Source organism: Quercus suber, unplaced genomic scaffold (assembly GCF_002906115.3).
Source record: "Quercus suber isolate HL8 unplaced genomic scaffold, Cork oak 2.0 scaffold_828, whole genome shotgun sequence".
Taxonomy (NCBI): domain Eukaryota; kingdom Viridiplantae; phylum Streptophyta; class Magnoliopsida; order Fagales; family Fagaceae; genus Quercus; species Quercus suber.
Window position 1 is genome coordinate 55,089 of NW_027070258.1, and position 12,922 is coordinate 68,010.

The 12,922-nt window shown below is 35.1% G+C and overlaps 1 protein-coding gene across 1 annotated transcript; it reads left to right on the forward strand.

Moving 5' to 3' along the window:
* The first annotated feature begins 429 nt into the window (after positions 1 to 429).
* LOC111984053 (zinc finger protein BRUTUS) lies at positions 430 to 12,660 on the forward strand. Its single transcript, XM_024015682.2, has 14 exons — positions 430 to 925; positions 2,991 to 3,200; positions 4,999 to 5,193; positions 5,275 to 5,639; positions 6,117 to 6,342; positions 6,502 to 6,670; positions 6,776 to 8,002; positions 8,208 to 8,379; positions 8,517 to 8,738; positions 8,821 to 8,958; positions 10,191 to 10,425; positions 10,546 to 10,605; positions 12,087 to 12,158; positions 12,260 to 12,660. The coding sequence occupies exons 1-14, from the start codon at positions 629 to 631 to the stop codon at positions 12,395 to 12,397; spliced, it is 3,726 nt and encodes a 1,241-aa protein (XP_023871450.1). The 5' UTR covers positions 430 to 628; the 3' UTR covers positions 12,398 to 12,660.
* Positions 12,661 to 12,922: the final 262 nt, after the last annotated feature.

Below are 12,922 nucleotides of genomic sequence, written 5' to 3' on the forward strand. Positions count from 1 at the left end.
TATAGTTATAGGACGAGCACTGGGCCAAAAGATCAAGGGAATGATGAGGGAAGAAATCATGAAGTTAAATTAGTTATTAATTAATAATCATAAAAACTACCTTCTTGAGAAATTATAGAGTTCTTTGGTAGATAAGTGATATGATCTATTATTCTACTAAAAAATTTTTACTTGTTTAAAATTATTAAGTCAGTAATTAATTTTTGTTTAAAAAAATTTTCTAACTAACAATTTTAAACAAATAAAATTTTTTTAGTAAAATGATGGACCACATTATTTGTTAATTTCTCGATAAACACAAACACGCCGAAAAATAAAGAATAATTACGAAACTGGAGTCTGTTGGGTGGAAAAACTTTTAACTTTGGTTACAGCGTGGCCTTGTGCCGCCACGTGTACAAACAATATAAAGAAGACATTTCTCCTCCTTTCCTCTATCTACCGACTCTCTTTCATTTTCGCTTCAAAACAAACACAACTCGTGTTTGCCTAAGGCTAAGCTTTTAGCCCCAGACCGTTTCACGCTGAAAGCGCGAAAACCCATTTAACAATAACAAAAACCAAAAAGCCAAAGGCCAGAGAAACAGAAAGAGAGTAAAATCTAGGGTTCTGAAAAATCTGATTCGGAATGGGGACGCCATTTCCGGGCCTGCAACACCGAGACGGTGGTGGAGGCGTGGCGGTAATGGCGGGACCAGTGAAAGCTATGGAGTCCACACCGTCGAAAACTTGTTTGAAGAACTCGTCGCTTAAGCCCCCGATCCTAATCTTCTTGTTCTTCCACAAGGCTATACGTTCCGAGCTCGAGAGGTTACACCATGCCGCCGTGACTTTTGCTACCGCCGGTGGCGATATCAAGCCCTTGTTCGACAGCTACCATTTTCTCCGAGCTATTTACAAGCACCACTGCAATGCCGAGGACGAGGTGTGTTTTGTAATTTTTTGGATTTCTTTCAGATTGGAAATTTTTTTTTTGGAGGTTAAATAATATGAATTTTCTATCAGTTTTTGTTTATTTAGGTTTTAGCTTGAATAAAATTGATTATCCTTTTTGGCTGTGTGTTTACTTAATTTGGAATTTTGGATAGTATACGGATTTATGAGTATTAAAAATTTGGAACTGTGTTTTTCAAATTTTACTTAAAAAAGAAAAAAACATTGGAAGGCTTTGGTTGATGATAGTGGTGACGGTTCAATTTTCTTCTGATATTTCAATTGGTTTAATTGAGAGGTTATGTTAATTGGAAGCGAATATCAAATCTTGCTCCACTTTTGTGTTCATTCATGTGTTGGATTGAGCTACATGTGTTATTGTGTGTCTAGCTTCCCCGTTAGGATTGCGAGAGGAAGTTAGAAAATGATATTAGAAGCTAAATCCGCAGTTGGTTGTTGCATTATCATGATAATTTCAAATAATTTAAAATGATGATTTCAAATAATTTAAAATTTTCAAGCTTCTTTGGCAACAATTCATTGTAAGTACAATTTTGCAGAAACGTTATTCATGCTTCATTGATATGTGGCCCTGATGTATGAGTTATCGGGATTTTAATTAGAGTCTTGGATTTGTATATGGGTGCCTTAAGTTACAACTTACTCTGACCTAAATGTATTGTTTCTTGCCTCCGAATGTACTTGCCAATAAAGGCAGTCTTACAAGGAAGACACCAACTGCTGAACTGCCACATGGCTCAAATTTAGGGTTTTTTGGACACTTACATCGCCATATTATTTATATATTTATTTATTTATTTTTAATATTCATGATAAGAAGAAGGGTAGAATCCAGTAAGAGGAATACAAAAACCAGGAACATTACAAAACTGCTGGGTTTACCCAGCAATAATGGGATCACCATATTAATCGGAACACTAGTTTCGATTTACAAACATGGTCTCAGTGACACCTATTTTTGACACCTATCTTGGTATGCAATCCATTGGATTAGAAAACTTTCCCCTTTTATAATAAATTCCAAACTATTTTTGATTTTGTTCATCATTTTAATGAGGTTTATCTCTAAGAAAGTATGAGTGGTTATATTTCTCTCATTTATCACACCACAATAGCATGTAAATTTGACTCACTTGTTCTATTGAAATAAACAATGGGGCATTCCCTCACTTGTAACTCACTGAATGGCTTTGAATGTAGGTAGAGCTTTGTGATTCAAATTTTACTGGATTCATAACTATTTTACTATCAGGAATTGCTTGCATATGTGTCTTTGGGCTATACAATATCACTCTTTTCTAATTTTTAACATGTCTATTGATGTTTGTTGTTTCACTTTGCTCATTAAGAAGATGCTGCCAGGACAAGTGAATAATGGTGTCGCCTTTGCAGCGTTTGCTATAATTTCTTATAATATTAAATAAATATGGTGTGCCGTGCATAGATCTCCTTGTTGTGGTTAGCTTAGGAAACGTTTATTTGGAGCTTCCATTGTTGCTATATATGTTGCTGACTCCATCTGCAGCCCATCAGGACCTTAAATTGCTTGTTGCTCTGACATAGTTGATATTTCAAGAATTGAGAGGATTAGTGTTAATGATAACAATCCAGGCATGTAAGCTTTATTTTATGTTCTGTAGAGCTTAGTTGGCTAGGATATGTTTCTTTTTGCAATATGGGTTATGCTAATGGGGAACGATACTTTGACTTGAGGTATGATGGAGACAAACAGAGTTGGTTCACTACTTTGGGTCATCAGTTCACTTGGAAAGCTAATTTTGGGTCACAATCATATAATGTTTATGTATGTATATATACATATGCACAGACATGCACATCTAAAACTTAAAGATCAAAAGAATTTGTATATAAATTACAGAAGTGATAAGTAACATTCAACACTTTTAGTAGTAAGCTCTTAAATAAATGAGAAATGCAGACTTATTAAATCATGTGTTATCAGTTCACTTTGGAAAGTTCCTTTTTGTCTTTCATCAATTAAGATTATTACATCATTTTTTCTTTTGGCATTGTAGGTTATCTTTCCAGCTCTGGATATACGTGTAAAGAATGTTGCTAGAACTTACTCACTAGAGCATGAGGGAGAAATTGTTCTTTTTGATCAGTTGTTTGAGCTGTTAAAGTCAAATTTGCAAAATGAAGAAAGCTATAGAAGAGAGTTGGCTTCTTGTACTGGAGCTCTTCAAACATCAATCAGCCAGCATATGTTCAAGGAAGAGGAACAGGTGTTTGTTTGTTTCATTTCTATTGTGATAGTTTTTTTAATAGATTATTATGGTAGTTTTATTTCATTTTATTATATTTAGGGTATACTTGATTGGATCTAATGAATGTCATACAAAAACAACAACAACAACAATCAAGTCTTAGTCCCAAAATTTTGGGGTCGGTTGTGGATCCTTAATAGACTAATCAGGGTGGGCCATATGTATTATTTTCCATCATTTGATAATTAAAGGGCAATTTTTTTAAATCCTTGTGTACTGGGTGGCGTTTTTCATGTTCAATAAAATTTTAGTCCTTATATTAAAAAAATAAAAATTATATGAATTATGAAAGTAAGTAGTATACAAGATTTCATAGGGAGTACTAATTTTTTATTCTTTTTGACTGTAATCCTCACTAAAAGTTATATTCATAACAGTAAATGTGTTGTATTTTTTGCACAAATTGGGATATATACATTCCTTGGATGTCTTGATACATTTTGTATTCTCCTCTGGTCATTGCTTCTACTTCAGTAGGCAGCTGTTGTTTGAGTAGCCAGTGATAATTTCAGAGAAGCTCTGATCAGGTCATTTTTTAAGAAGATGCTTTACATGTCAAGGCTCCCTTGAGGAACCCCTCCCTTCCTTTGGCTGTGCAGGAATTTTTTTTTAATGAAACCATCATGGGCCATTACGAATATCCAATTTGAGGTTTGGTGTGTCTAGATCGTTTATATGTGATGTGAGAAAGATATGCATCTTTGCTATATAGTGTTCTGTAAGCTGGCCGGTCTGCAGACATTATATGGAGGGCCTCTATTATGTCATCAAATTTATGAAGAGGGAGGCTTCTTCTTCAGTTGTTTTAAGCTCTCCAAGTTTTTTTGGTCCTGGTTTCTTGCCAAAAGGACTTTTTTCCCCTAAACAGTTATATAATGTATATCACACATCAGTAGTTATCCAAGTGCCTAAGATGTTTTATCGTACAATGAGAATGATTCTGAAAACGATGATAAGCTATTAAACTCATCTTTAATTTTTCCTTAAGGTTTCTTGTCCACGGCTTAGTATGTGTTGCTACTTGCATGCCAAGACATAGAATTTAACAATTTGTTTGATTGGAAGGGAAGAAACAGGAGGGAATGAGGAGGAGGAGGGGGGGGAGATGGCTAACTACCTTTTTCTTCCTATGTTTGGTTGATCAAAGAAGAGAGGAGAGAAGAAATAACAAATGGTGGGCGTGAGTGGAATAAAAAATATATAGACATTAGACAACCATTTTTTCCATCCCGTTCCCTCCACTTATGGATGAAAAAGTTTGGTGGGGAAGAGAGGAAAGGAACCCCTTTCCTCTTCCTTACATTGTTCCACTTTCATCCACACCAGCATGAGTAATAATGAAACCTTCCTTCCTGCTTCATTCTCAGCCAAATGATGTGTAAGTCGTACACGATACAAAATTAGCGGTGGGTTAACTCCTTTAAAATTCTCCATTATATGTTGCTCTAGATGGAGCTGACAGTTGATCATGTGCTCTAGTCTTTAGGATGTAAGATTTGATACTTGTTACAAAATACACGGAACTGAGTTTTTTTTTTTTTTGATAAGTAACGGAAGATATATATTAAAGAAGAACACAGCCCCATACATAGGAAATGTACTAGACAGTCAAAAACAAACTGAGTTTGTTTTTATACTACCCTCCGCACTTCACCAGCCATCCATATAGAGCTTACTATGCAGGGCTAGAACTACTTATCAAAAAATAAAAAGTATGCTGAGTTAGAAGTAAGTTTGGACCTTACTCTTTTGGCAGGTCTTCCCCTTGCTTATTGAGAAGTTTTCATTTGAAGAGCAGGCCATGTTGGTATGGCAGTTTCTTTGCAGCATTCCTGTCAACATGATGGCGAAATTTCTTCCTTGGCTTTCTTCCTCTATATCATCTGATGAACGTCAGGACATGCAGAAGTGCTTGTGCAAAATAATTCCAGAAGAGAAGCTTCTTCAGCAGGTGAGGACTCTTTTTGGTGGAAAATCATTTTGGATGGTTTTATGAGAAAATTAGGCTAACTTTATCTTGGCTCAAGTGAAGGTTGTATTTGCCTGGATGGAAGGGCTAAGAGTGTCTGAAATGCAGAAAAGTTGTGAAGATAATCTTAAGGTCAGATGTCAAGATTCTGTGGCTAGCACCTTTATCAGTCAGACTGAGCAGGGGAAGTGTGCATGTGAATCTTCCAAAACTGGTAAAAGGAAGCATATGGAGCTAAATGCTGATCATACCAATTCCACTGTGTCTTGTCCTATAGATGAAATATTGCTTTGGCATAAAGCTATAAAAATAGAGTTGAATGATATAGCCGAGGCTGCTAGGAAGATACAAATTTCTGGAGATTTTTCTGATTTGTTTGCATTCAACAAGAGGCTGCAATTCATTGCAGAGGTCTGCATCTTTCACAGGTTTGGTTTTTCAGCCATGTTACCTATTTTAATTTTCTTTACTGGAAAATGAGTCTTTAAATGTAATTCTTCAATTGTGGCATACTTAATGTGATTTGCCTTGTGGACAAGGACTAACTATGGGATAATGGTCAGTGGTACCATGGCCTAGTTCACAGACTTCCCTTTTATTCCTAAACCTATTTTTATACTTAGAAGTTCTGTTAATAAAGTATGGAAGGATTCAAGCAGTAAAGTTACCTTAAAGTGCATGGTTTAGTATTTAAGAATTTTTGAATTTGATGGGTCTTTTCTTTTCGCTGTCTGCTGTAAGGCTGTCTGGATTCATATATTTATTATTTTTACTTTTAATTCTTACCTTAGACCTAGAAAGCAATAATTTTTAGTAATGAAAGAGGACATGTAACAGTGACATGTCTTTCTCATATCTTATGAAACATTTTATGAAATGAGCTTCTATTGTTTCTCTGACTGCAGCATTGCTGAGGACAAAATTATATTCCCTGCTGTAGATGCAGAACTCTCTTTTGCTCAGGAGCATGCAGAAGAAAAAATTCAATTTGACAAGCTTAGGTGCCTGATAGAAAGCATCCAAAGTGCTGAAGCCAACTCAACATCTGCTGAATTTTGTACAAAGTTGTGCTCTCAGGCTGATCAAATAATGGACAACATACAGAAACATTTTCATGATGAGGAAGCTCAGGTGAGTACTTTCGCAAGAAATGACACATATTCTGCATTTTACGCCATATTCTTTGTAGAAAACGGTAATAACTTTTTATCTGCATTTAGAACTTGAGAAAGACATTCAAGCATCTTACCTGTCCTTAAAAGCTATCTAACTTTTCCTTTTGAAGTGCAGGTTCTTCCACTTGCTCGAAAGCATTTTAGCCCTGAAAAACAGCGTGAACTCCTGTATAAGAGTTTATGTGTGATGCCCTTGAAATTGATTGAATGTGTCTTGCCATGGTTGGTAGGATCAGTTAGTGATGAAGAAGCCTCATTCTTCCTCCAGAATATGTATATGGCAGGTTCAATATCAGTTCTCAACTTTTTCTTATTTATATATGTTGTTAAAAAAGTGTGTGCTGCTCTGCTTTGTATCTGTTCCTAACTTTTGGAGTTGTCTGATGCAGCTCCAGCATCAGATTCTGCACTGGTCAAACTTTTTTCTGGCTGGGCCTGTAAAGGTCGTTTAAGGAATGTTTGCTTGTCTTCAAGTGCAATCAGTGGTTGTTCTGCAAGGGTATCAACTGGCAAGGAAGAATATGTTAGCCAACCGCTCTGTACATGCGCCTCTTTGTCTTCTACTGAGGAAAAACGTTCATTCACTCAAGCAGATGACAATAGAAGGCCGGTCAAACGTGGAATCTCAATACCACAGGAAGACAGTGATGCTCATCATACTAAAGAAGCTGGTAATTCCGTTATGTTACCTTGCAGTAATCAGTCTTGCTGTGTCCCTGGGCTAGGAGTGAATGGCAATAATTTAGGAGTGACTTTAGCTGCAGCAAAGTCACTACGCTCCCTATCTTTTAGTCCTTCTGCTCCTTCACTTAATTCAAGTCTTTTTAACTGGGAAATAGACATAGCCTGTACCAACGCTGGATCTGCAACACGACCTATTGATAACATATTTAAGTTTCATAAAGCCATTCGCAAAGACTTGGAGTATTTGGACGTTGAATCCGGAAAGCTTAATGATTGCAATGAGACCTTTCTTAGGCAGTTTACTGGCAGATTTCGTTTGTTATGGGGTTTATATCGGGCTCATAGTAATGCAGAGGATGATATAGTATTCCCAGCATTAGAATCTAAAGAGACACTTCATAATGTGAGCCACTCTTACACTCTGGACCACAAGCAGGAAGAGAAACTATTTGAGGATATTTCTTCTGTGCTTTCTGCGCTTACACAACTGCATGAGCGCTTGAACGGTACAAAATTTTCTGATCATTCAATTGAAAGTAACTTAGATCCTTCTGATCATAATGATTCCATGAGAAAGTACGATGAGCTCTCCACTAAGCTTCAGGGCATGTGCAAATCCATTAGAGTAACATTGGATCAACATGTTTACCGGGAAGAACTAGAGTTGTGGCCACTGTTTGACAGACATTTTTCTGTGGAAGATCAGGACAAAATTGTTGGTAGAATAATTGGTACTACAGGTGCAGAAGTCCTTCAATCAATGTTGCCATGGGTCACTTCTGCTCTTACTCAGGAGGAGCAGAATAAAATGATGGACACGTGGAAGAATGCAACTAAAAATACAATGTTCAGTGAATGGCTTAATGAATGGTGGGAGGGAAATTCTGCTGCATCTCCACAGACGACAACATCGGGGAGTAGCATTTCACTAGGTTCGTGTGGTGCTTCTTTTAGTGGTGCATTGGATCCTAGTGTTTGCAGTTTATTTTTTCAGTTCTGTTTTATATATAAAAAAGGATGTCATATAAGTTAAGTTGAAGATTCGTATTGTTAAGATTTCTTTCTCAAAAGTTAAGTATGTTGAAGATTCATATTGTTAAGATTTCTTTCTCAAATATTCCAAATTTACAATATCAGGCACTGATGCTTATGAAAGCTTGGACCACACTGATCTCACTTTCAAGCCTGGATGGAAAGATATCTTTAGGATGAATCAAAATGAGCTTGAATCTGAAATAAGAAAAGTTTCTAGAGATTCAACTCTTGATCCAAGAAGAAAAGCATATCTTATTCAAAATCTTATGACCAGGTCAGTTAATGTTGTGACCCTTAAACTTATGCACCCCTTATTAGATTAATATGCTGTTTGTATGCTTCAATATATAATTGGACTATTTAGATTAATATGTTTTTTACGTGTAATGATATATAAATGGGTTATGTTAGTCGGTGGATAGCATCTCAGCAGAAGTTACCTCAGGCAACAGCAGGTGAAAGTTCAAATTCTGAAGATTTACTTGCATGTTCTCCATCGTTTCGTGATTCAGAGAAACAAGTATTTGGGTGTGAGCATTACAGAAGAAATTGTAAGCTCCGTGCTGCATGCTGTGGCAAGTTATTTACATGCAGGTTCTGCCATGATAAAATCAGTGACCATTCAATGGATAGGTATATTTGTGCCATATATTATTGTCTGCTTGATTATCAATGGACTTCTATGTATTATTTTTTAATATTAATTTATTTGCAGGAAGGCTACAACTGAAATGATGTGTATGTGCTGCTTGAAAATTCAGCCTGTTGGACCAGTTTGCTCAACTCCTTCATGTGGTGGACTGTCAATGGCAAAGTACTATTGCAGTATTTGCAAATTTTTTGATGATGAAAGGTACATACTTTTGTTTTAACTTTTTTTCTCCCTAATTATTTATCAATGAATCAGGTTTTTTTTTTTAGATTTCAATATAATGCAAAATGGACAAAGTTTAGCTACAAAATTAGTTATAGCCTAAGGCTACAACTTCTTTAATAAAATTAACATTACTATATATTTTGAAAATCTAACCGTTGAATTGCATGTTCTTTACATTTTTAATTCACATGTCAAATTCTGTGCCAATTAGATATTATTTATTATATGATTTATAGGCTTATATTTTATGCATAACAATTTATTGATGACATAGTTATTGTTCTTTAATTTTTTAGAAATTTTGGAAGCATGGAGGATATAAGAAGAAAATGTAATCCAATAGTAGATTTGTCAAAATTCCATGAAAAATTATAAGATATATAAGCTCCGTTTGGATAGAAATGATTTGCATCTGCGTTTGGTTTGCTCTGTGTTTTTGGCTCAAAAAAAAAAAAAAAAAAAAAAAAAAAAAAAAAAAAAAAAAAATTTTTTTTTTTTTTTTTTTTTTTTTTTTTTTAAGTCCAGCGTCTCATGAACAGTGCAACCAGGCCAATGAACAGTGACAAAAATAATTTTTTTTTATTGTTTTCAGTTTTCAGCAAAATAAGCAGTATCTAAATGCACACATAATTTATCTGAATTAAATTTTTTTAGACTTAAACAGAGGGCTATGAGGGTCCCCACCAACTGTGGGTTGAAATTATCATATATTGCACATCAAAGTACATGTTTATCATTTATTGGACTTGGAACTTGCTGCTAACCAGCAAATAAGCATGTCTAAAGTCTAAACCATTGGGCCACACACATTAATATATAAATACATAAATACAATTTAAGTATCAAATCCACTAAAAAATTAAATGACATGACATGTCACAATTTTAACTCGGTTGAACCCCGGTCCAATCTCAAAAGCCTTAACCTCTCATTTTTTGGTTCTTTGAATTTTCCGGGTTTCAAAACCATGGTAATGATCAATTTATTTCTTGAGAAGTTTTGGTGTTATATATGTTTGATATGGTAACAAACTGGTAGTGCATGTGTCCATAATCATTTATTGCTATTTAATCCGTAGGGATATTCTAAATGGTCTGTTCAGTATGGCGATTAGGGTTAGTTTCTTCTGATTCTGATCGTTTTGGTAACATATGTGGTTAGGATTGCTGAAGTGGATTACTTAATTTTCTTATATATTTTTATTTCAGGACAGTTTATCATTGTCCTTTTTGCAATTTATGCCGTCTGGGGAACGGACTTGGCATTGATTACTTTCACTGCATGACGTGCAATTGTTGCCTGGGGATAAAGTTAGTAGATCACAAGTGCCGGGAGAAAGGTCTGGAAACAAACTGTCCCATTTGCTGTGATTTTTTGTTCACGTCAAGTGCAACTGTTCGAGCTCTTCCATGTGGCCATTTTATGCATTCAGATTGTTTCCAGGTCTGCATTTTGTTGCCTTCTTTTCTTTAGTTCCTGTACTGAAGTTCTGCTTGAACTTTTGACTTCTTATAACGATTTTATCAGTGCTTAATGTGATATCCTACTTATTTATTATCTCAGGCATACACCTGCAGTCACTATGTTTGCCCAATTTGTAGCAAATCTTTGGGAGATATGGCTGTAAGTGTTTTAATATCACTTCATCTGTTATACTGTTATCAAGATCCATCCATTGATGAGCTCTTTGGGTATCACACTGAAATAACCATATCCAACTTGCCCTTTTTTTCTTTCAAAAAACTTAAAATTGGACTATTTTGAGTCTTAGTGGCATATAGGTGAGGAATTTTCACATATATAATTTAATAAAATTCTCTGTGTTATCATTCTTTTAGGATTATATAAATCTCACAACTATATGAATTTTCTAGATAAGTAATCAAGAGTTATTGAAATTCTGGAAGCCCTAAAGTAAGAGCTTTGTAACGATTACAACCAAAGACTTAAAATGAAATCGGAACCTCCTGATCATTGTACAACATTTAAATAGGAAAGAGTAATGTTAGGGACATTGTTTTTTTGTAACTCTTTTCACAACCATTGACATGGGGTTGTGATTGGAGCAACATCTCTCTCTCTTGGATATACCACTGTCTCCACTTTTATTATGTACCAATTGCAACCTAGGAAGCATGGACATGGCAAAATTGCCAATGTATTGGTGTGAGACATGTATCCGAGATGGACACGTATCCGACATAGACACAAACATGTCAAACACACACTTAGGAAGAAAAAATCATTTTTTAATTAAGTTGTTCTATTTTGATGTTGAATGTTGTTTATTTGAACTCTTTTTATGGGTGTCTGGTTTATTTGAACTCTTTCATTCGTACTTTAAACACTATTTATTGTCTTTAAATTAATTTGAGATATATTTCCAAACATTTCATTGTTTTTACATACGTTTTAAATCCAAAATAAACATAACTTATTCCAAATAAAAAATATATATACCTAAAAATACATATTAATTAATTAATTGTCATATCCTCGTGTATCGTATCCTAGTTTTTCAAGAAATGTCATGTCACTGTATCATGTATCGTGTCTGTATCCGTACTACATAGATTGCAACAGGCCGTTATTAGTTGTGAATAAAATAGTGAAAAATGTCTTGTTCTTGTACTTATTGAATGGAAAATGCAAAAAAGAAGCCTTTAGGTCAACCACGAATCTTTCAATACCTTCAAAAGTATGAACAAATATTGTATGATGATGCTTATTGGCTAACTTAAATGGACCTCACTATAAGCTTAATGAATGTCTCGAACTACTCAAAAGAATCCTACAATTGGTGTGGACTTGATGAGCTAATCTTTAAGTGATACACATCCAAGACGCTTAAGGGTGAAGCTAATAGCAAGTACCACCAAAATTTATACTTGGTTAATAAGTTGTGAAGAATGTATGTTTTTGCATCTGTGTTTTCTTTATTTTCCTAGTATTCACACAACATTCATTTAAACATTGTAAATGTGAATAATACTCAATTGTTATGAGTGAATGGATGCGGTTTGGCTGGTTGGACTGATACTATCACCTGCAGATGGAAGGTAAAGAAAAAAAAATGAAAATTTTTGTGGTGTGCATCCTTTCAGGTTTACTTCGGCATGCTTGATGCTCTATTGGCTTCTGAGGAACTCCCAGAAGAATACAGGGATCGTTGTCAGGTAAAAAACAGCCAGTCCTTTTTCATCTTCAAATTCTTTGGTAACCCTATCAAGTTATCATTATTAGCTGAGTATTAAAGTGACTGTTTTTGTTATTCTAGGATATACTGTGCAACGACTGTGATAAGAAGGGGACCGCAGCCTTCCACTGGCTATACCACAAATGTGGGTTTTGCGAATCCTATAATACCCGGGTAATTAAGGTTGATTCCAGTTACAACTGTTCAACATCAAACTAGTTAGAACATTTGGCGGCTTTCTTCTTGGTTTTATTTGGGTTGTAAATACCTTTGGCGGCAGCATACCTACACAAGGCTTTGTAGAGTAAACATTCCACACCAAAAAAAAAATGGTGAATACAATTTTCCCGAAAATTTCAGTGTTATACCCCAAAACTGGTGATCATTCCCAAAGTTAGGAGGATAGTGGATGTTTGTTCCTTTTTAATGAGTTTTCAACTGTTCTTTTCATCAATATAGAAATGGAAAATATATTGCATTGAGCAGGAGAGTTATTAATAACAATCTTTACCATTGCTAAACAATCAAAGCTGATTTGGGGTTCCTCAATTTTATAGGATAATAGACACGTGGAGCTTTAAGATATTTTTTGGCCTCAGAATACTTCGAAAAAAATGTGTAGTTCCGGGTGTGTTGGACAAATAGAACTGCAACTTATCCTCGGTGCCTCTGATTAATTGCATGGATGTGTTGTGTACATGAATTTGGAAACTGTAACTCATTTTTCAATGTGAAATAAGTGGC